The 24,982-nt window shown below is 36.6% G+C and overlaps 1 protein-coding gene across 1 annotated transcript; it reads left to right on the plus strand.

Annotated features, from left to right (window-relative positions):
• The first annotated feature begins 3,182 nt into the window (after window positions 1-3,182).
• LOC100968773 (olfactory receptor 4K17) lies at window positions 3,183-14,616 on the plus strand. The gene is made up of 2 exons (XM_057299684.1): window positions 3,183-3,336; window positions 9,897-14,616. The coding sequence occupies exon 2, from the start codon at window positions 9,917-9,919 to the stop codon at window positions 10,865-10,867; it is 951 nt and encodes a 316-aa protein (XP_057155667.1). The 5' UTR covers window positions 3,183-3,336; window positions 9,897-9,916; the 3' UTR covers window positions 10,868-14,616.
• Window positions 14,617-24,982: the final 10,366 nt, after the last annotated feature.

A 24,982-nucleotide genomic window follows, 5' to 3' on the forward strand; every position in this document is an offset into this window, starting at 1 on the left:
CACATGATTATCTCAATAGATGCAGAAAAGGCCTTTGACAAAATTCAACAACACTTCATGCTAAAAACTCAATAAATTAGGTATTGATGGGTTATATCTCAAAATAATCAGAGCTATCTATGACAAACCCACAGCCAATATCATACTGAATGGGCAAAAACTGGAAACATTCCCTTTGAAAACTGGCACAAGACAGGGATGCCCTCTCTCACCACTCCTATTCAACATAGTGTTGGAAGTTCTGGCCAGGGCAATTAGGCAGGAGAAGGAAATAAAGGGTATTCAATTAGGAAAAGAGGAAGTCAAATTGTCCCTGTTTGCAGATGACATGATTGTATATCTAGAAAACCCCATTGTCTCAGCCCAAAACCTCCTTAAGCTGATAAGCAACTTCAGCAAAGTCTCAGGATACAAAATCAATGTACAAAACTCACAAGCATTGTTACACACCAACAACAGACAAACAGAGAGCCAAATCATGAGTGAACTCCCATTCACAATTGCTTCAAAGAGAATAAAATACCTAGGAATCCAACTTACAAGGGATGTGAAGGACCTCTTCAAGGAGAACTACAAACCACTGCTCAAGGAAATAAAAGAGGATACAAACAAATGGAAGAACGTTCCACGCTCATGGGTAGGAAGAATCAATATCGTGAAAATGGCCATACTGTCCAAGGTAATTTATAGATTCAATGGCATCCCCATCAAGCTACCAATGACTTTCTTCACAGAGTTGGAAAAAACTACTTTAAAGTTCATATGAAACCAAAAAAGAGCCCACATCACCAAGTCAATCCTAAGCCAAAAGAACAAAGCTGGAGGCATCACGCTACCTGACTTCAAACTATACTACAAGGCTACAGTAACCAAAACAGCATGGTACTGGTACCAAAACAGAGATAGAGATCAATGGAACAGAACAGAGCCCTCAGAAATAACACCGCATATCTACAACTATCTGATCTTTGACAAACCTGACAAAAACAAGCAATGAGGAAAGGATTCCTTATTTAATATATCGTGTTGGGAAAACTGACTAGCCATATGTAGAAAGCTGAAACTGGATCCCTTCCTTACACCTTATGCAAAAATTAATTCAAGATGGATTAAAGACTTAAACCTTAGACTTAAAGCCATAAAAACCCTAGAAGAAAACCTAGGCATTACCATTCAGGACATAGGCATGGGCAAGGACTTCATGCCTAAAACACCAAAAGCAATGGCAACCAAAGCCAAAATTGACAAATGGGATCTAATTAAACTCAAGAGCTTCTGCACAGCAAAAGAAACTACCATCAGAGTGAACAGGCAACCTACAAAATGGGAGAAAATTTTCACAACCTACTCATCTGACAAAGGGCTAATATCCAGAATGTACAATGAACTCAAACAAATTTACAAGAAAAAAACAAACAACCCCATCAAAAAGTGGTCAAAGGACATGAACAGACACTTCTCAAAAGAAGACGTTTATGCAACCAAAAAACACATGAAAAAATGGTCACCATCACTGGCCATCAGAGAAATGCAAATCAAAACCACAATGAGATACCATGTCACACCAGTTAGAATGGCGATCATTAAAAAGTCAGGAAACAACAGGTGCGGGAGAGGATGTGGAGAAAGAGGAACACTTTTACACTGTTGGTGGGACTGTAAACTAGTTCAACCCTTGTGGAAGTCAGTGTGGTGATTCCTCAGGGATATAGTACTAGAAATACTACTTGACCCAGCCATCCCATTACTGGGTATATACCCAAAGGACTATAAATCATGCTGCTATAAAGACACATGCACACATATGTTTTTTGTGGCACTATTCACAATAGCAAAGTCTTAGAACCAACCCAAATGTCCAACAATGATAGACTGGATTAAGAAAATGTGGCACATATGCACCATGGAATACTATGCAGCCATAAAAAATGATGAGTTCATGTCCTTTGTAGGGACAGGGATGAAATTGGAAATCATCATTCTCAGTAAACTATCACCAGGACAAAAAACCAAACACGGCATTTTCTCACTCATAGGTCGGAACTGAACAATGAGAACACATGGACACAGGAAGGGGAACATCACACTCTGGGGACTGTTGTGGGGTGGGGGAGGGGGGAGGGATAGCATTGGGAGATATACGTAATGCTAAATGACAAATTGATGGGTGCAGCACACCAGCATGGCACATGTATACATATGTAACTAACCTGCACATTGTGCACACGTACCCTAAAACTTAAAGTATAATAATAATAAAATTAAGAAAACAAAAAAACTTTACAAATTAAAAAAAAGGTAGTTACAAAAACAATGCTGATAATAATAATTCAATTATCAATCAAATAATTCAACTGTATAAATAGTAATTATTATATTAATAAATAAATTTCTATTCATTCTATGTAAATACATAAGAAAGGAAGTATATTGTAAGTTTAACCCCATGCCTAGTATATAGGAAACTATCTATGAACTGGCTATTTTTATTATCACTAGTCTATAAGCTTCTGGGGGGCTAGGAGTGTGTTCCTGTATTTATATCCCTATAATTAGCCAAATGCCTAACATAGTGTATGCTCAACTATTGTTTCCTTTAAGAGATAGGCTATTAATTACTGAGCAAGTGAATGAAACTAATGAATGCTTGAAGCATCAGAGAAGTGGTTTGGCTTATATTTGCAATGTCATAATTAAGCTCCAAACCCACACATACCTTTCTTCATAAGGTTCATTCTCTGTTGCATTACACCTCTTTTATGCCCTTTCTACCTTTCTATAGGTTTACCCATATATCTTCCTCTCCTCATTATAACCCACCTCAACCACTGCTTTTATATCACCTAGTGATAGAGGTGGCATTTATCTTACCAGAGGATAGTCCTAAGGGCCCACCTCAGCATCCTTTTCTCCCCTTGTGCCCCTACATTAAGCTTAATCTCATTACTTTACAACCAGGAATCAAAATTAAATGGTCCCACAGCCAGCTGAGACAAAATAAAGAAGAAAGCAGGACACTAGCTCCAAAACCTCTCCAATCACCCTAGTGAAATTAACTTCACCTGTCACATTTAAACTATCATTGATTACATAATATACTCTGTGGCCCTGAAGCAGACAGAATCACCGTTAGAATCATCTATAGAGGATTCCCAGAGTTTTCCAGCACTTATTAGGCACTACCTAATTCTAAGAGAGACGATATTAGGAACTTCCCTGATTGGAGTCTAGATACTTTAGTGACTTGTTTCTTCTATGGAACTATAAGTTGAGAAGGGGCATGCCCTTCTCGATATTGTCCCCTCTGAACCCATGGCCCTGACTGCTTCTGAACTGGTAAGCAGAAGACATTGCTGACATTATAAAGCCAATGTATTTGCCTGTCACAGTTCACACAAGATAGCAATTGTTAAATGAACTTGTTATAATCAGTCATGAAAAAGCATAGTCTCAGGTTTGAGAAAATGCTCAAGAGATTCTGGAAAATGTACCAAAAAGAAAATTAAACTCAGACTTACGAAGACTAAATGACATGATATATGTGAAATTCCTAGTACAGAGTCCAGCAAACAGCAGAACCTCAATAAATGATTGAATTTATTATCATTTAGAAAATGACACTGAGGCTTAAGTATATGCTAGGAACTTTACCAGGTGTTAAGATGGCAAACTAAAATAGTTCACAAACTTGGGAGGAAGACAGAAGTATATATAAATAACTATATTATAGGTTATAAGGGTAGTACTATGAGGGTACAGAGGAGAGAATCATCAACTGAGTCAGTTTCTTAGGAAAGTTTCCACTGAGAATGTATTGATTTGGACATTAACAGTGAACAGAAGGAGTCAGAAAAGCAAGAGTATTCATGATTTGGCTGTATGTATTTCTTCTTGGCATGTACTTATGTTTCCTGAAACTATCTTTATAGAGGCTCTTGCAGAGAGAAGTAGGCTGCTCCTAAATTAAAGTCATTAAAATGACCACATCTCAAAAACCCTTGCTAATTTAAGAGCATGTAAGCATTTTTATCCCCAGTCATCAGCTCTATGTGGAGTTTTGCTTTGGTGTTATTGTCGTTAATTAGGCTTCTACAATTTCCAGGAAAGAAATTGCTACAACTAAAACTGCTATATTTGAGTTCTTGCTAAAAGGCTGAGATGAATAAAGAAGAGTTTAGAAACTATAAGTATGTGCCAAACAAAAAAGTAGAGAACTGTCCTATACATCTGTTAGAGCCCATATACAGCCAGAAATTAGAAGATTACTAGGATTCGGCTTTACTCCAATGACCCATCCATAATCACCTCCAATTCTATGTGCCTTAGCTACTTTTTTGTGTGTGATTTGCTCAGCAGCCACATCCGGTTTCTTCCTGCAGTGGAAAGAGCAATTCAAGATCCACTTTCTCTTCATGGTAAATCGGCTTGGAGAACAAATGAAATAAATGGAGTCCTGGAGGGCTGGATAGGTCAAAGTCAGGAAAAGAAGTTTGGAACTTGTCATTTATTCAGAGGAGTAAGGAAAACAGTGGGAGGTAAGGTGTCATAAAAAGAGACATAATACTTTGTTGGGGAGATGAGAGGAGGGGAAATCCCAGTGAGAAAGGGAACTGAGGAATGAAAGCTGACAGTGAATTTCAGAAATTAAATATTAGTTTCTCGCTAGAGCATATAATATTAAGATTTAAGCAGCTCCAGGGTCATCTAAATTGGCCAGAATCTGACAGCACAGTCAATATCTTGGCCTCACACAGATATCCAGAAAAGACATTTGATCAGGGAAGTAGACTCCTCCTTAACAAGGAAAGGATACATCGATTAATCTCTCTGCTTTGGAAAACTTATTTCTGTCCCGCAGTTAACAGAGGACTGAGACACATTCAAAAGGCAGGTAAGCAAAATGGAGTCAGGGTTCCACCCGTGTTACTAATCAGCACAAAGTGGGTGTTCAGAGTCACATGGTGATGATAGGTTTGGAAACCAGGAAAGCCCCAGTGCTCCAAGATAACACAAACTAGTTAGGTGAAGCCACAGTACCCAGACTGGCAACTAAAGTAAATGTGGTGGTCAGTGACCTAAATTCAGAGAAGACCAGAGCACCAGCTCAAGTCCTTGAACCTGATATACATGTTTTCCTCAGAGAAGGTTTACAATACATCTGTCGAGGTGAGACACGGCAGGCAGGAGTAAGTGAGTTTGTTGTTCTGGAGTGAGAATTATATAAAAATTGAGAGGCAAAATCATGTTAGATTTTTCCCTGAATTCCAAATTATTTCAGATAATATACAAATGTATGCAAATTTCTAAGACCATGGCTGAAAATATGAATCCTGTGAAATAATGATGAAAAATAATTAAACTTGTATTATGCAAAATGCTGTAGGCATCCAAGTGTTCTCAATTGCTGCCCAATAGTAATCTGGTAAACTATGAAGATCAGATCACTATTAAAGTCTATTTTTGACACAGCTATTGACACAATTTGTCATAGTGAAGGCTAAGGTACTATGTTTTAGAGTAGAACATAACTTGTGAGTAAGGAGGAATGAAATATGGCATTACAGCAATCCCATGCCAAAAAAAATTATGTTTTAATTAGGTCATGCAATAATTTGCCTCAAGGCAGCAGACAGTTCTACTCAAGTAGCAACAAAATTTGAAAAATGAATCAATGTCTAAGTGTGATAATATTGCAATTAATTCAATCATCCAACATTTTCTTTTTTATACATATTTACCTATTTATTCTAATAATTTTATTATCAACAATTATAGTTATTTAAAAACTTGCAGTGGTAAGGCTAAAGTTCAGCCTTACTCTAGGGTTATGGACTCTTAATTTGGTGTCATGAAGTCCTGAATTTGAATCCCATGATTTTATCTGTGTGAATTTTAGCCAGTTAGTAGTAAGAATAGTAGCAATAACTCACATTTATTGTGTGCCAACTATATGCTAGATGCTGTAGTATGTGCTTTTTACACACTATTTTAATTTAAATACTCAATTTGTCTAAGTTGTATTATTTGTTAGTTTCTGTGATATAACATACATACTTATAAGAGTTTCTAACATAAAAAGTAATGACCAGTGGACTATAATGGTACAGAAAACCTTGAGTACAGTTTTCTTCTCATTGCCTAACATTGTCTTCCAGCCAACCCTGCTTGGAGTGACTATATCATAATGGCCTTCCTTCAGTTCCTTTATACTTTGTGTTACTCCATTAATAGGCTGTGAATAGAAATTTGACTGAAGCCAGTCGTATAGCTCTTGTGAACATAAATATAAACAAGAGAAAAATACATAATTTTTTATATCAGATAGAGAATTTTCTCTATTTTCAAACAAGTGAGATCCCTAAATGTAAGTTCCTAAGCCCATTTGTGAATATCCATTTGTTCATAAGTAAAAGAAGTACTATAGCAAGCAAGTGTAAAATCCTACAATTGAAAATGTGCAGAGTTGATGCAGCTTGGTTCTAGAACATAGCTCTGTCTCTGTTTCTATGAATGACTGTAAACCAAATGGCTATTCTACAAAGGATACATTCTTTTTACAAACATTTTAATTAAAATATTGGTACTCTCAGGTTAGAGGCAGGTAGGGACTTTATGTCACCCTCACACATGGATGGTATGGTAAAAATGAAAGAAAGATGCAGAACTATTCTGTATCTCGTGTGTAATTTATTATATTTTTCCATGGATCATGCTTTTTGGAGGTGTGTCTAAAAAGTATTTGCCTAAATCAAATTCATGCATATTTTCTCCCTTCTCCTCTTCCCAGGAAATTTAGGTTTATGATCCAATTTGGAGTTAATTTTTGTAGAGGTTGTGAGGTATAGGTTGATCTTAATTTTTTACCCATTGTTTGGCATATCCAATTTTTCTAGTATGATTTGTTAAAAAGAACTTGTTGCATTTTTAAAGATCTTTTGACTATTTTATATCAATATAAAATGTATTTAAATCTTCGCCATTCCAGGAAGATCAGTCTTAATTCTGTTTCCATTCTGTCTGCTATGTTATCAAGCCTGTGTCTTTACCCTGAAATTTCTTAAAATGAATTTCCCACCCATTATCTCAATTTCTTGATTTCACACTGATTTGGTTTCCCAAGTCCTCATTCACTGAAGTAATTTGCCTAAGGACAGAGTGTGACTGAATGGTTCAGTTCCAGGGATCACTCCACCTGATCAGTTAGTGAGAACTGCTTCCACCACTCATCACTATCACAGCTATCTTTAAGTAATGTCTTGCCTACGTTTTCCTATTATAAAGCATTGTATCTAATTCTAAGTTATCTTATATATTTACAAATAAATACTACTTGATTTCAAAAGCTAGAATATAATAGGGTTAATAAAACTCTCCTATAATTAATCTATTTAAACAAGCCACTGTCAAGCTTAAACAAGAACTTCTGAGGCCCTCATCTTGTAATTACTATAGCCAAACCACTGATTGCTTACAGGACTTTCTTGCATAGCCTTGGGCATATTATTCACCAAATTATGAATGACTGTAAGAACTTGGAACTAAACTAGATTAAATAATAAAAAGTGAACTTGCCTGTTCTGTTTCACTTTCTTTGTTTACAGACATCTTCTGAACACTCTCTTACTTCAAAAATACATATCTGAGCACAAGTATTTTCAGGTCCTGGCATTTTTATGAAGGAATATTTCCAGCATGAAGTTCTTTTGGGACTAGTCACATCACCATAGCAAAAATAATCTCTTTGTTAATAGTTGTGGCATTATTCAATATTTTAGGAAATATGTAAATTTTGCATGTATATGCTTATACAGTGTTTACAAAATGGGTTCATACTGTTTTTCACTTAAAATAATGTAAATATTTTCATGTTATTATATAGTTTTCTCAAGTATCATTTCATTAATGATGCAATATTACATCCTATAATTTTCTATAATCCAGAAATAATAAGAAAGTAAGCCTCAATTTAGAAAATTTGGAATGTTTCAACTTTTGTGTATCTACAGTACTGTTACCATGAAGATTTTATAGCACACTCATAATCCTTATGATAAATTCTAAGAGGTGAAAGATCTCAAAGGTTCTATATATTTTAAACTTTCTGAAGCATACATAGTAGATAAATATATTAGGGCTTAAAGTTAATGTTAACTATATTAATATTAATTTTGGGGAGGACTAGCACAGTAAAGTGACCAAGTGACATGAGCTCTAGGGAGCAAAATGGGGTAATATGGCCCTGGAGCAAAGACAATGTCACAATTTTTAAAAACTTACTAAGAAAGGAGATAAAGATATATCACAGACAAATTTTAGACAACTATTTTTCACACAGCTATACCTGATATTTGTATTTGAGTTGATTCAAAGTTAAAATCAAATTAGCTAACAAGTAATAAAACTCTGAAATGGTGATAGAATAATAGATTCATAAAAGATAATAATAGGCACATTAAAAACAGGCCTATAAAGTATTGGGCCTGAGAAGGAACTCAGGGTTTGAACTCAACCACTTGGTTTTACCAATAGTGAAACTGAGACCCAGAGGGAAAGATAAGGCAGCTGTTGGAGACAAAGGTGGCTCTCAGTCCCAGTCTGCCATCTTCATTTGAATGTTCTCTCCAAATAGCCTACTGATTCTTCTCCCATTGTAACTCACAGAAGCACAGAATACATGACTTTCAATCTGACCTATCTTTTTTGTGAGATTAATTATTATGATTCTTAATCAGAATTTTTTGCATAATCTGTCTCACACACACACACACACACACACACACACACAGACACACACACATACATTATATTATTTTCCAGATTGGAACATAGTGATCTACTAGTTTTAGCCATATAGTAGTTACAGTCATATCCTCAGCCTGAAGGCTCCAGTATGGGGGTTGTTGCCACTCATCACCAGATCAGTGTTATGTAAATAAATGTGAATGGAGTTCTAGTGAAGACTAGGGTTCAGGTATAAATTGTTAAACCTGGTTTGCTCAAGGTATACAATTTTATAAATAAAGGGGATGTGATATGTGAACTGGAAGCAAGAATCAAGATATTAGATGTCACAAGTAATGCCACTTTTGCTCACGGTGTCTTTCTTGCTTCCTCTGTAAAATGTGGCTCTTGTTAGAATGTGACAGGGCCACATAGCCCCAGAGTATTCATCCGTGTTGCTTAATCTCAGCCTCCTTTGGCCTTTTAGAAATTATTTAGAAATATGGGTTTCAGCCACAGGAGGCCATGAGTAGTAGCAGTCACATCAGAAAAAAATAATATTTGCCAAAAAGACTTTCTAAGAGAGTTACAAGACTAGAAGCCCACTGGTGGAAGATAAGGAGGAAAAACACAGCAGTATGCATTACTTGCAACCTCACTAACTCACTTATCTAGAGCAGCTTTAAATCTGCTGGGTCAGAGTCCCTTCAAAACTCTGGGGATGATTCAGAACTAAAACAGAATTTCTTAAGGTCATTATGGGAAAATAACAACTCCAATATTCACTCAAATTTAAAATTTTGAGTTTGAAAGAGCAGAGGTTGTGCTGAAACCCTTTGTTCTCCAAGGAATTCAGACTAAACCATCTTTCAACCCAGAAAATCACAGATTTCCTAAAGATGGTTCTATCTCTTTTGTCCTACGAAGATACACTTATATGTTCCAGAGCTTGTGGTTTGCTTCTGGGAAACCAACAGCATCAATAGCTTATTGCTCTTGTATGGAAGTGGACAGCCCAGAGTATACATCTCCTTTTTTAGACTTAATAGATACTGACACTAAATTTCAAGGTCAGTTTATTGAAAGATCCAAAGGAATGCATAAGTTTGGTTTTTAATATGGCTCTTTTTCACTCATACTCCATGGTATGAGTGATCTTTTCTTTCTCTCTACAGGTCATCTAAGAGTGAGTTGTATGATGGAGTCCATGAAACTATTAAATCAATCTCAAGTGTCAGAATTCATTTTGCTGGGACTCAGCAGCTCCCAGGATATAGAGTTTCTTCTCTTTGCCCTCTTCTCGGTTATCTATGTGGTCACAGTTTTGGGTAACCTTCTTATTATAGTCACAGTGTTTAACACCCCTAACCTGAATACTCCCATGTATTTTCTCCTTGGTAATCTCTCTTTTGTAGATATGACCCTTGCTTCCTTTGCCACCCCTAAGATGATTCTGACCTTGTTAAAAAAGCAGAAGATAATTTCTTTTGCTGGGTGCTTCACTCAGATATTTCTCCTTCACTTACTGGGTGGGGTTGAAATGGTACTGTTGGTCTCCATGGCTTTTGACAGATATGTGGCCATTTGTAAGCCCCTACGCTACATGACCATCATGAACAAGAAGGTATGTGTTTTGCTTGTAGTGACCTCATGGCTCTTGGGTCTCCTTCACTCAGGGCTTCAGATACCCTTTGCTGTGAACTTGCCCTTTTGTGGTTCCAATGTGGTAGACAGCATTTTTTGTGACCTCCCTTTGGTTACTAAGCTTGCCTGTATAGACACATATTTTGTACAAATAGTCATTGTTGCCAACAGTGGCATAATCTCCCTGAGCTGTTTCATTATTTTGCTTATCTCCTACAGTCTGATCCTCATAACCATTAAGAACCACTCTCCTACTGGGCAATCTAAAGCCCGTTCCACTTTGACTGCTCACATCACAGTGGTGATTCTCTTCTTTGGCCCATGCATCTTTATCTATATCTGGCCCTTCAGCAACCACTCCGTAGATAAGTTCCTTGCTGTATTTTACACCATCATCACTCCTATCTTGAATCCAATTATCTATACTCTGAGAAACAAAGAAATGAAGATATCCATGAAAAAACTCTGGAGAGCTTTTGTGAATTCTAGAGAAGATACTTAGATTAAAAATATAATGGTAGAGGCTGGGCATGGTGGCTGATGCCTGTAATCCCAACACTTTGGGAGGAATATCAGGGGAACCAGCCCCCAATATTTCAACATAGGTTCTTTTCTATTTTCCCTAAGTGTCGGCTGGTCTGAGAAATAAAGGGAAAGAATACAAAAGAGAGAAATTTTAAAGCTGGATGTCCAGGGGAGACATCACATGTCAGCGGGTTCCGTGATGCCCCCCAAGCTGCAAAACCAGCAAGTTTTTATTATGGATTTCAAAAGGGAGGGAGTGTACGAATAGGGTGTGGGTCACAGAGATCACATGCATCACAAGGCAATAAAATATCACAAGGCAAATGGGGACAGAGCAAGATCAGAGGACCAGGGTGAAATTAAAATTGCTAATGAAGTTTTATGTCCCACTGGGCACGCATTGTCATTGATAACATCTTATCAGGAGACAGGGTTTGAGAGCAGACAACCGGTCTGACTAAAATTTACTAGGCAGGAATTTCCTCATCCTAATAGGCCTGGGGACACTACAGGAGACTGGGGCTTATTTCATCCCTTATCTACAACTGTATAAGACAGACATTGCCAGAGCGGCCATTTTAGAGACCTCCCCCTAGGAATGCATTCTCTTTCTCAGGGTTATTCCTTGCTGAGAAAAAGAATTCAGCAATATTTCTCCTATTCACTTTTGTAAGAAGAGAAATATGACTCTGTTCCACCCGGCTCCCAGGCAGTCAGATCTAATGGTTATCTCTCTTGCTCCCTGAACATCACTATTATCCTGTTCTTTTTTCAAAGTGCCCAGATTTCATATTGTTTAAACACACATGTTTTATGAACAATTTGTGCCATTAACATAATCATCACAGGGTCCTGAGGCGACATACATCCTCAGCTTAAGAAGATGACGGGATTAAGAGATTAAAGTAAAGACAGGCATAGGAAATCACAAGAGTATTGATTGGGGAAGTGATAAATGTCCATGAAATTTTCACAATTTATGTTCAGAGATTGTAGTAAAGACAGGCATAAGAAATTATAAAAATATTAATTTGGGGAACTAATAAATGTCCATGAAATATTCACAATTTATGTTCTTCTGTCACGGCTTCAGCAGGTCCCTCCGTTCGGGGTCCCTGACTTCCCGCAACAGAGCCAAGGCAGGTAGATCACTTGAGGTCAGGAGTTTGAGACCAGTCTGGCCAACATGGCGAAACCCTGCCTCTACCAAAAATACAAAAATTAGCCAGGCGTGGTGGTGCATCCCTGCAATCCCAGCTATTCAGGAGGCTGAGGCAGGAGAATTGCTTGAACCCAGGAGGCAGAGGCTGCAGTGAGCTGAGATTGTGTCACTGCCCTCCAGCCTGGGTGACAGAGTTAGACTCCATCTCAAAATAATAATAATAGTAGTAGCAGAGAAACAATTAATTTTTATATTTTTAAAGGTTTCTCTTAAGTATAGAGTTATTAGCTACACTGAGATGAAGGCAAGTAAAATGCAGTAAGATTACAGTAGTCAGTCAAGAATATTTTTAATATAGCACCAAAAATAATAAATTATTGATTTTTAAAATGTTGACTGAATTATAAAAGGTGTCAAAGACTCACTTGTCCTTCAGAGGAGCTTGATAGATATGTACTTTATTTAGGTATTACAATGGCTTTTGATGTAAATGAAATAAGGTGAATCCTCAAAATGTCTGTCCCATTTTTATTGTATAATTGATTTAAATGATTTGGCACTCACTGTGAGATCATGTTTGGTTCTCTGTCTTTTTTACAATATTAATGTCTAAGTCAGCACTCATATGCAGTGTCTCCTAAGAAACCAGTAATTCAGACTTTCCATATCTACCTACACTCATTTTTCTTGTAGCTTCCAAAATAAGAATTCATGAAGATACTTTTATGGTTGTTAATATTATAAAATCTCACTCCCGCCTCCTTGTCCCCATGTATTTCAATTCAAAAAAACTGTGTGTCTGACTCCAAAAAGAAAATTATACATTCTAGGTAAATGAACTCTAGTCCTAGAACTAAGATGGTTTTCTTGTGTGACTGTGTGCTGAGCACCAGCTCAGCCACCATAGAGAATTAGTTTCTACCTCAAACTCAGAGCCACTGCAGCTCTGCACTTACCCATACTTCCATCACAAGGTCCCTGGCTATTTCAAAAGCACCTGCACCTTGCATACCATTATAATTTGGACAGTGGAATTCCTGGGCCCAGATACTGCTGCCATTACTATCCCAAACCACAGATTTATAGTACCTCCATTCATACCTGTGCTTATGGCTCCAGATCCATGGCTTCCCCTAGGGTACCCCTCATCAGACATTTATGCCAAAACCACCACAAGCAGTTTCTCAAGCTGGACCCAGTGCCAAGAGGGATTCCTCCAGCCACAACATCCCCAGTGGGAGAAAAAGAGATAGAAAGGACTTTAGCAGCCCTAGCCACCAAAGACCACAACAATTTTTGTCACCACTTCAAACATCTACATCATTGGCTACTGAAGTTCCCTACAATCTTCATCAATGCCAACCTCAGCTGGAGGAGCTACACAAACACAACACTGCTGCACCTTCACAATAGTCAGAGCAGTTGTGTTTTACTCAACCAATCCCCTCACACCTCCATACAGGGGAAGTTCTTTCCGTACTGAAACCAGCCTGCAAAGTCTGGAAGAGATGACTGCTCCAACAAATGCACAGAAATCTACTTAAGACAACAAGAAACACGAAAAACCAAAAGGGAATATCACCATGAAAGGAACACAATAATTTTCCAGTATCTGTCTCCAAAGAAACAGAGACCTATGAACTACCAGACAAAGACTTCACAATAATTGTCTTAAGGAAGTGCAGTAAAGTCCAAGAACATTCAGGGAAATAATTCAACAAAATCAAGCAAACAAGAAACAAAAAAATGGGGAAATTTGATGAAGAGATTAAAATAGTTTTTAAAATTCCAGAAATTTGTTTAAAAACAAATAACATAAAAATATGTAAATTGTCACAGTAAAAACACAAAATGTGTGGAGGAGGTAGAATAAAAGTGTAGACTTTTTAAATGCAATCAAAGTTAGGTATTTATTCACTTAAAATAGTCCATGATAACCATAAGATGTGTTATGTAAGCCTTATGGTAACTGCAAATGAAAAACCTATAGAGAATTTACAAAAAAAAAAAAAATCAAAGCATATACTGGAGAAAATAAACTATGAATAAATGAAGACAAAAGAGAAAGATGAAGCAAAAGAAAAGGAAGGGAAAAAAGGGTGTAAAAAATAACCAGAAAACAATTAATAAAATGGAGGTACTAAGCACAGTCAGTTTTCTGGCATATCCATAGGTTTTACATTCACAGACTCAATCAACCACAGATCAAAACTATCAAAAATAAATAAATAAATAACAGCACAACAATAAAAATAATACAAAATTTTAAAACCAGTATAACAACTATTTACATTTTATTTGATATTATAAGTTATCTAGAGTTGGTATAAATCATACAACAGAACGCATGTAAGTTTTATGCAAATACTGTGACATTTTGTATAAGGGACTTAAGCATTTATAGATTTTGATAATCACAGGGAGGTTTTGGAGCCTATTGCCTAAAGTCACTGAGGGATGACTCTACTTACCTACCAACAATTATCTGGAATGTGAATGAATTAAATTATCTGAACAAAAGACACAGAGTGGCTAAATGAATAAAAAGATAAAACCCAGCTACATACTGCCTCCAAGAGATTTTCTTCATATTTAAGGACATAAATAGACTGAAAGTGAAGGGATAGAAAATGGTATTCCATGTAAATGAAAACCAAAGACAGCAGGGGTAGCCATATTTAAAGAGATAAAATGTAAGTAAAACTAGAAAAAGAGGCAGAGGAGGTCATTATGTAACGATTAAAGGGATGTTTCATCAGGAGAATATAAAAATCTTAAATATATACGCACTAAACATAAGAGCAAATATTTTTAAAATTTATTATTTTATTTTATTGACAAATAATATTTACCTATATCCATGGGGTATATAGTGATGTTTTTGGTATGTACAATGTATGATGACCATATCTGGATAACTGGTGTATCCATCATCTAAAACATTTGTCATTTATTTTTATTGGGAATGTTGAATATCCTTCTTTCAGCAATTTGAAATTATATGATATATCACTGTGACATAGAACACTAAAAAGTGTTCCTATGGCTGTAATTTTGTATCTTTTAACAAATCTCCACCACTCTCTACTTTTTCATTACCTTCCTCAGCCTCTCATATCCTCTGTTATAGTTTTTACTTCTATGAGATCAACTTTTCTTAGCTTCCACATATGAGTAAGAATAATAAATGTTTAACTTCCTGTTTCAGGCATATTTCACTTAACATAATGTGCTTCAGTCCTATGTTATCATGAATAACAGGATTTTATTCTTTTTTATGGCTGAACAGTATTTCATGGTGTATATATACCACATTTTCTTTATCTATTCGTCTGTTGTTGACACCTAGGTTGATTCTATATCTTGGCTATTGTGGATAGTGCTGTAATAAACATGGGGGTGCAGCTGTCTCTCAGACTTCGAAAACACAGACAACAAAAGCAAAATTAAACAAGTGGGATTATATCAAACTAAAAGTTCTCTGCCCAGCAAAGGAAAAAATTCAACAGTGCAAAAGACAACCTATAGAATGGGAGAAACTATTTGCAAAGTATTTATCTCACAAGGGATTAACATCCAGAATACACAAGGTACTGAACATCTTAACAGCAAAAATAATATAATCTGAGTTTAAAATGGGCAAACAATCTGAACAGACATTTCTTAAAAGAAGACACATAAATGGCTGACAAATATATGAAAAGATACTCAACACCACTATTCATCAGGGAAATACATATCACAATCATAATGCAGTATCATATCACCCCAGTTAAGATGACTATTACCAAATATAACAAAAGTAGCGAATGCTGGCAAGGATGAAGAGAAAAGGGAATTCTTTTACACTGTTGGTAGGGAAAGCAAGTGTTCTTAAATGAGAGACAGACTGCAATACAAAAATAAAAAAGTGGGGCTTGTCAAGGCCACACTTTCAACAACAGACAGATCACCCGGAAAGAAAATCAGTAAGGAAATACTGGACTTCAACTGTACTTTAGACCAAAAGGACCTAACAAATATATACAGAATGTTTCATCCAAGAGCAGTAGAATAGACATTCAAGTGCACACAGATCATTTTCCTATATAAAACATGTTAGCCCATAGAACAAGTCTTATCAAATTTATGACTGAAATAATATAAAATATCTATTCTCATCACAATGACAGTAAACTAGAAATCAATAACAGAGGAATTTGGAATAATTCATAATTTCATGGAAATTAAATAATATGCCCTTAAATAACTAATGAGTCAATGAAAAAATTAGAAGGGAAATTTTAAAATATCTTGAAACAAGGAAAAATGGACACACAATAACATAAAACTTATGAACTGCAGAAAATACAATTCTAAGAGAAGTTTATGACAATAAACAGCTGCATCAAAAAAGAAAGAAGATTTCAGATAACCTAACATAACACTTCAGGAAACTAGGGAAAAAAGATCAAATTAAGACAAAAATAGTAGAAGGGAGAAAATTTACAAAGATCAGAGCAAAAATAAATTAAATAGAGACCAGAAAAACAATAGAGATCAACAAAACTAAGAGTTGGTTTTTGGAAAAGATAAGCAAAATCAATAAACCTTTAACTAGACTAAGAAAAAAAAATATTAAGACTACCAAAATAAAGTTAGAAGTTAAAGAGGAAACCTTAACAACTGATACCACAGAAATACAAAGGATTGAAAGACCCTACTATAAATAATTATTTACCAACAAATTGGATAACCTAGAAGAAATGAATAAATTCATAGAAAAAAAGAGTCTACCAAGAATGAATGAGGAAGATATAGAAAACCCGAGCAGACTAATCAAGATTAAGGAGATTGAATTAGTAATAAAAAGCATCTCACCAAAGAAAAGTCCAAGAACTGATGGCTATGCTGTTGAATTCTACCAAACATTTAAAAAAGAAATAACACCATTTTCCCCAAACTAATCTAAAAAATTGATAAGGAGTATTTCCTAAATCATTTTATGAGGCCAGCATTACACTGATACCAAAGCCAGACAAAAACACAAAAGAAAAGACAAGTAAAGAAAGAAAAGAAAAGAAAAGAAAAGAACAAGCCATTATCCTTAAGGCAGGCAAAATCCTCAACAAAATACTAGAAAATTAAATTCAACAGCACGCTAAAAGGATTATTCACCATGATCAAGTGAGATTTATCCTGGGGATGCAAGGATGGTTCAACATATGCAAATCTATAAATAGGATATACCACATAGATGGAATGAAGAAAAAAATAATATGATCATGCCAATAGATGCATAAAACCCATTTAACAACATTCAACATCCTTTCATGATATAAACTCAAAAAATTAAATGCAGAATAAATATAGCTTAACACAATAAAGATCATATATGACAAGCCCACAAGTAACATCATTATCAAGAGGAAAAGCTGAAAGGCTTTTCCTCTAAGATCGAGAGCAAGACAAAGATGTACAGTCTCACTACTTTTTTTCAACATAGAAGTCCTAGCCAGAGCATTTTGGCAAGAGAAATGAAAGGCATCCAAATTGGAAACAAAGAAGTCAAATTGTCTCTGTTTGCAAACCATGTCAACTTGTATCTAAAAGTCCCTAATAACTCCACCAGAAAACTGTTATAACTGTTAGAACTAATAAACAAATTCAGTAAAGTTAAAGGATAAAAAATCAATATACAACAATTGGTAGTGTTTCTATACATTAGCAACAAACTATCTGAGAAAGAATCAGGAAACGTCTCATTTACAATAGCTATAATACATAAAATACTTAGGAATAAATTTTACCAAGGAGGTGAAAGATCTTATCACTCATTTAACATTTAACATTGTTAAATGTAACTGAAGAAGATACAAATAAATGAAAAGATACCTTGCATTCATGGATTGTAAGAATTATTATTTGCACGTTTATCAGCAACATACCTATTTCCAATACCATTAGTATTATATTTCAAATCTTTGTGAATTTGATAGGCAAAAATAGTATCCCTTTGATGTTTAAATTTTCATTGTCATTTTAGTGAAATAAAGCATTTTCCATATGTTTATTAAACAACTGTATTTATTTCATTGTGTATTTCTTCTTTGTTAATTATATTTTAGTAACATCTTATGTTTCCCTAAACAATCTGCATGCATTTATAGCTGTGTATAATTATCTTTTATAAATATATTGTGCTTTCTTATTAACTCTTTCAATTGATTTGGAGTTTGCTAGATGCATATGACAATCATTTTTACTTCACCTTTCCTGTTTTTTTAATCTCACTTTAATTCAATTGTTTTATTTCTTTGGCCATAATTCTAAAACAATATTAAACAATACTGACAGAGGTAGGTAATTTATTTTAATACAAATTAATCACCAGCTGTGGTGACATGTGCCTGCAATCCCATCTACTGGGGAGCCTGAGGTGGGAAGATTGCTTGAGCCCAGGAATTAGAGACCAGCTTGGGCAATATAGTGAAATGCCTAACGCAAAAACAAAATAAGAAATTTATCTTTTTCAGTATTTTATGGCTCAATATGTGTTAGCTATGAGCAGAGATAGACATTTTTATAGGATTAATAAAGTTTAAAAGGATTTTATAAGAAGTGAGAGGTGAATTCTATGGGTTATGTATTGTTATTTATATATTTTTTCTATTGTAATATGCTATAAATACAATGTATTAATATATTTCTAAAATTTGATTCACATTTGTATTCTTTAATTAATGCTTATAGATCATGGTGCAGTGTTTTTGAGAGGTTGCTAAATTCTTAGGTTATGTAGGATTTGCACATCTATATTCACAAGTGAGATTTTTTTCTGTAAGGTTTGGTTGTTGTGTTTGTTTGTGGGTTTGATTTGTTTGCTTCTGCTAAACTTGGTATCAGAATAATACTTTCATAAAATAAATTTTGAAAATACAAAAAGAATTAATACTGCTAAAATGTCTATATTACTCAAAGAAATTTATAGATTCAATGCAATCCTTATCAAAATTACAATGACATTTTCCACAGAAATATAAAAAATATTAGGAAATTTGTAAGGATCCACAAAGGACTCCAGATAGCAAAAACAATCTTAGGTAAAAAGAACAAAGCTGGTGGCATCATATTACCTGGCTTCAAAATATACTGCAAAGCTATAGTTATTATAATAGCATGGTATTGGCATAACAGATGCAAAGACAAGTGAAACAGAATGAACAGCCCAAAAATAATTCCATGCATTTAGGGTCAACTATTTTTTGATAAAGATTCCAAGAACAGACAATTGGGAGAGGACAGGTTTTTTTAAATAAAATAATAATAATTATAAAAGAATGGAAAAATACATATAATGTTAATATAAATAAAAAGAAAACTTCAAGGGCTATTTTAATTACATGCAAGATATGTTTCAGAACAAAGGACATTACCGCAGATAAAGAAGGCCATATTTTACAGAGAAAGGGGTCAATTAACCATCATGATATAACAATTGTGTACCTCCCAAATAATAAAGCTTTAAAATATATGAAACAGGGGAGAAGCCAAGATGTCCGAATAGGAACAACTCCTGTCTACAGCTCCCAGCGTGAGTGACGCAGAAGACGGCGATTTCCGCATTTCCAACTGAGGTACCGGGTTCATCTCACTAGGGAGTGCCAGACAATGGGCGCAGGTCAGTGGGTGCGCGCACCATGCACGAGCCGAAGCAGGGCGAGGCATTGCCTCACTTGGGAAGTGCAAGGGCTCAGGGAGTTCCCTTTCCGAGTCAAAGAAAGGGGTGACGGACGGCACCTCAAAAATCGGGTCACTCCCACCTGAATACTGCGCTTTTCCGACGGGCTTAAAAAATGGCGCACCACGAGATTATATCCCGCATCTGGCTTGGAGGGTCCTACGCCCACGGAGTCTCGCTGATTGCTAGCACAGCAGTCTGAGATCAAACTGCAAGGCGGCAGCGAGGCTGGGGGAGGGGCACCCGCCATTGCCCAGGATTGCTTAGGTAAACAAAGCAGCCTGGAAGCTCCAACTGGGTGGAGCCCACCACAGCTCAAGGAGGCCTGCCTGCCTCTGTAGGCTCCACCTCTGGGGGCAGGGCACAGACAAACAAAAAGACAGCAGTAACCTCGGCAGACTTAAATGTCCCTGTCTGACAGCTTTGAAGAGAGTAGTGGTTCTCCCAGCACGCAGCTGGAGATCTCAGAACGGGCAGACTGCCTCCTCAAGTGGTCCCTGACCCCTGACCCTTGAGCAGCCTAACTGGGAGGCACCCCCTAGCAGGGGCACACTGACACCTCACACAGCAGGGTATTCCAACAGACCTGCAGCTGAGGGTCCTCTCTGTTAGAAGGAAAACTAACAAACAGAAAGGACATCCACACCAAAAACCCATCTGTACATCACCATCATCCAAGACCAAAAGTAGATAAAACCACAAAGATGGGGAAAAAGCAGAAAAGAAAAACTGGAAACTCTAAAAAGCAGAGCACCTCTCCTCCTCCAAAGGAATGCAGTTCCTCACCAGCAACGGAACAAAGATGGATGGAGAATGACTTTGATGAGCTGAGAGAAGAAGGCTTCAGACGATCAAATTACTCTGAGCTATGGGAGGACATTCAAACCAAAGGCAAAGAAGTTGAAAACTTTGAAAAAAATTTAGAAGAATGCATAACTAGAATAACCAATACAGAGAAGTGCTTAAAGGAGCAGATGGAGCTGAAAACCAAGGCTCGAGAACTACGTGAAGAATGCAGAAGCCTCAGGAGCCAATGCGATCAACTGGAAGAAAGGGTATCAGCAATGGAAGATGAAATGAATGAAATGAAGTGAGAAGGGAAGTTTAGAGAAAAAAGAATAAAAAGAAATGAGCAAAGCCTCCAAGAAATATGGGACTATGTGAAAAGACCAAATTTACGTCTGCTTGGTGTACCTGAAAGTGATGGGGAGAATGGAACCAAGTTGGAAAACACTCTGCAGGATATTATCCAGGAGAACTTCCCCAATATAGCAAGGCAGGCCAATGTTCAGATTCAGGAAATACAGAGAACGCCACAAAGATACTCCTCGAGAAGAGCAACTCCAAGACACCTAATTGTCAGATTCACCAAAGTTGAAATGAAGGAAAAAATGTTAAGGACAGCCAGAGAGAAAGGTCGGGTTACCCTCAAAGGGAAGCCCATCAGACTAACAGCAGATCTCTCGGCAGAAACCCTACAAGCCAGAACAGAGTGGGGGCCGATATTCAACATTCTTAAAGAAAAGAATTTTCAACTCAGAATTTCATATCCAGCCAAACTGAGCTTCATAAGCAAAGGAGAAATAAAACACTTTACAGACAAGCAAATGCTGAGAGATTTTGTCACCACCAGGCCTGCCCTAAAAGAGCTCCTGAAGGAAGCACTAAACATGGAAAGGAACAACCGGTACCAGCCGCTGCAAAATCATGCCAAAATGTAAAGACCATCCAGACTAGGAAGAAACTGCATCAACTAATGAGCAAAGTAACCAGCTAACATCATAATGACAGGATCAAATTCACACATAACAATATTAACTTTAAATATAAATGGACTAAATGCTTCAATTAAAAGACACAGACTGGCAAATTGGATAAAGAGTCAAGACCCATCAGTGTGCTGTATTCAGGAAACCCATCTCACGTGCGGAGACACACATAGGCTCAAAATAAAAGGATGGAGGAAGATCTACCAAGCAAATGGAAAACAAAAAAAGGCGGGGGTTGCAATCCTAGTCTCTGATAAAACAGACTTTAAACCAACAAAGATCAAAAGAGACAAAGAAGGCCATTACATAATGGTAAAGGGATCAATTCAACAAGAAGAGCTAACTATCCTAAATATATATGCACCCAATACAGCAGCACCCAGATTCATAAAGCAAGTCCTGAGTGACCTACAAAGAGACTTAGACTCCCACACATTAATAATGGGAGACTTAAACACCCCACTGTCAACATTAGACAGATCAACGAGACAGAAAGTCAACAAGGATACTCAGGAATTGAACTCAGCTCTGCAACAAGCAGACCTAACAGACATCTACAGAACTCTCCACCCCAAATCAACAGAATATACATGTTTTTCAGCACCACACAATAACTATTCCAAAATTGACCACATACTTGGAAGTAAAGCTCTCCTCAGCAAATGTAAAAGAATAGAAATTATAACAAACTATCTCTCAGACCACGGTGCAATCAAACTAGAACTCAGGATTAAGAATGTCACTCAAAACCGCTCAACTACATGGAAACTGAACAACCTGCTCCTGAATGACTACTGGGTACATAACGAAATGAAGGCAGAAATAAAGATGTTCTTTGAAACCAACGAGAACAAAGACACAACATACCAGAAACTCTGGGACACATTCAAAGCAGTGTGTAGAGGGAAACTGATAGCACTAAATGCCCACAAAAGAAAGCAGGAAAGATCCAAAATTGACACCCTAACATCACAATTAAAAGAACTAGAAAAGCAAGAGCAAACACATTCATAAGCTAGCAGAAGGCAAGAAATAACTAAAATCAGAGCAGAACTGAAGGAAATAGAGATACAAAAAACCCTTCAAAAAATTAATGAATCCAGGAGCTGGTTTTTTGAAAGGATCAACAAAATTGATAGACCACTAGCAAGACTAATAAAGAAAAAAAGAGAGAAGAATCAAATAGATGCAATAAAAAATGATAAAGGGGATATCACCACCGATCCCACAGAAATACAAACTACCATCAGAGAATACTACAAACACCTCTACGCAAATAAACTAGAAAATATAGAAGAAATGGATAAATTCCTCAACACATACACTCTCCCAAGACTAAACCAGGAAGAAGTTGAATCTCTGAATAGACCAATAACAGGAGCTGAAATTGTGGCAATAATCAATAGCTTACCAACCAAAAAGAGTCCACAACAAGATGGATTCACAGCCGAATTCTACCATAGGTACAAGGGCGAACTGGTACCATTCCTTCTGAAACTATTCCAATCAATAGAAAAAGAGGGAATCCTCCCTAACTCATTTTATGAGGCCGCCATCATCCTGATACCAAAGCCGGGCAGAGACACACAAAAAAAGAGAATTTTAGACCAATATACTTGAACATTGATGCAAAAATCCTTAATAAAATACTGGCAAACCTAATCCAGCAGCACATCAAAAATCTTATCCACCATGATCAAGTGGGCTTCATCCTTGGGATGCAAGGCTGGTTCAATATACACAAATCAATAAATGTAATCCAGCATATAAACAGAGCCAAAGACAAAAACCACATGATTATCTCAATAGATGCAGAAAAGGCCTTTGACAAAATTCAACAACCCTTCATGCTAAAAACTCTCAATAAATTAGGTATTGATGGGACGTATTTCAAAATAATCAGAGCTATCTATGACAAACCCACAGCCAATATCATACTGAATGGGCAAAAACTGGAAGCATTCCCTTTGAAAACTGGCACAAGACAGGGATGCCCTCTCTCAGCACTCCTATTCAACATAGTGTTGGAAGTTCTGGCCAGGGCAATTAGGCAGGAGAAGGAAATAAAGGGTATTCAATTAGGAAAAGAGGAAGTCAAATTGTCCCTGTTTGCAGATGACATGATTGTGTATCTAGAAAACCCCATTGTCTCAGCCCAAAGCAAAGTCTCAGGATACAAAATCAATGTACAAAAATCACAAGCATTCTTATACACCAACAACAGACAAACAGAGAGCCAAATCATGAGTGAACTCCCATTCACAATTGCTTCAAAGAGAATAAAATACCTAGGAATCCAACTTACAAGGGATGTGAAGGACCTCTTCAAGGAGAACTACAAACCACTGCTCAAGGAAATAAAAGAGGATAAAAACAAATGGAAGAACATTCCATGCTCATGGGTAGGAAGAATCAATATTGTGAAAATGGCCATACTGCCCAAGGTAATTTACAGATTCAATGCCATCCCCATCAAGCTACCAATGCCTTTCTTCACAGAATTGGAAAAAAACTACTTTAAAGTTCATATGGAACCAAAAAAGAGTCCACATTGCCAAGTCAATCCTAAGCCAAAAGAACAAAGCTGGAGGCATCACACTACCTACTTCAAACTATACTACAAGGCTACAGTAACCAAAACAGCATGGTACTGGTACCAAAACAGAGATAGAGATCAATGGAACAGAACAGAGCCCTCAGAAATAATGCCACATATCTACAACTATCTGATCTTTGACAAACCTGAGAAAAACAAGCAATGGAGAAAGGATTCCCTATTTAATAAATGGTGCTGGGAAAACTGGCTAGCCATATGGAGAAAGCTGAAACTGGATCCCTTCCTTACACCTTATACAAAAATCAATTCAAGATGGATTAAAGACTTAAACGTTAGACCTAAAACCATAAAAACCCTAGAAGAAAACCTAGGCATTACCGTTCAGGACATAGGCATGGGCAAGGACTTCATGCCTAAAACACCAAAAGCAATGGCAACAAAAGACAAAATTGACAAATGGGATCGAATTAAACTAAAGAGCTTCTGCACAGCAAAAGAAACTACCATCAGAGTGAACAGGCAACCTATAAAATTGGAGACAATTTTTGCAACCTACTCATCTGACAAAGGGCTAATATCCAGAATCTGCAATGAACTCAAACAAATTTACAAGAAAAAAACAAACAACCCCATCAAAAAGTGGGCAAAGGACATGAACAGACACTTCTCAAAAGAAGACATTTATGCAGCCAAAAAACACATGAAAAAATGCTCATCATCACTGGCCATCAGAGAAATGCAAATCAAAACCACAATGAGATACCATCTCACACCAGTTAGAATGGCAATCATTAAAAAGTCAGGAAACAACAGGTGCTGGAGAGGATGTGGAGAAAGAGGAACACTTTTACACTGTTGGTGGGACTGTAAACTAGTTCAACCAT

The sequence above is a fragment of the Pan paniscus genome, chromosome 15 (genome assembly GCF_029289425.2).
Source record: "Pan paniscus chromosome 15, NHGRI_mPanPan1-v2.0_pri, whole genome shotgun sequence".
NCBI classification, from domain to species: Eukaryota; Metazoa; Chordata; class Mammalia; order Primates; family Hominidae; genus Pan; species Pan paniscus.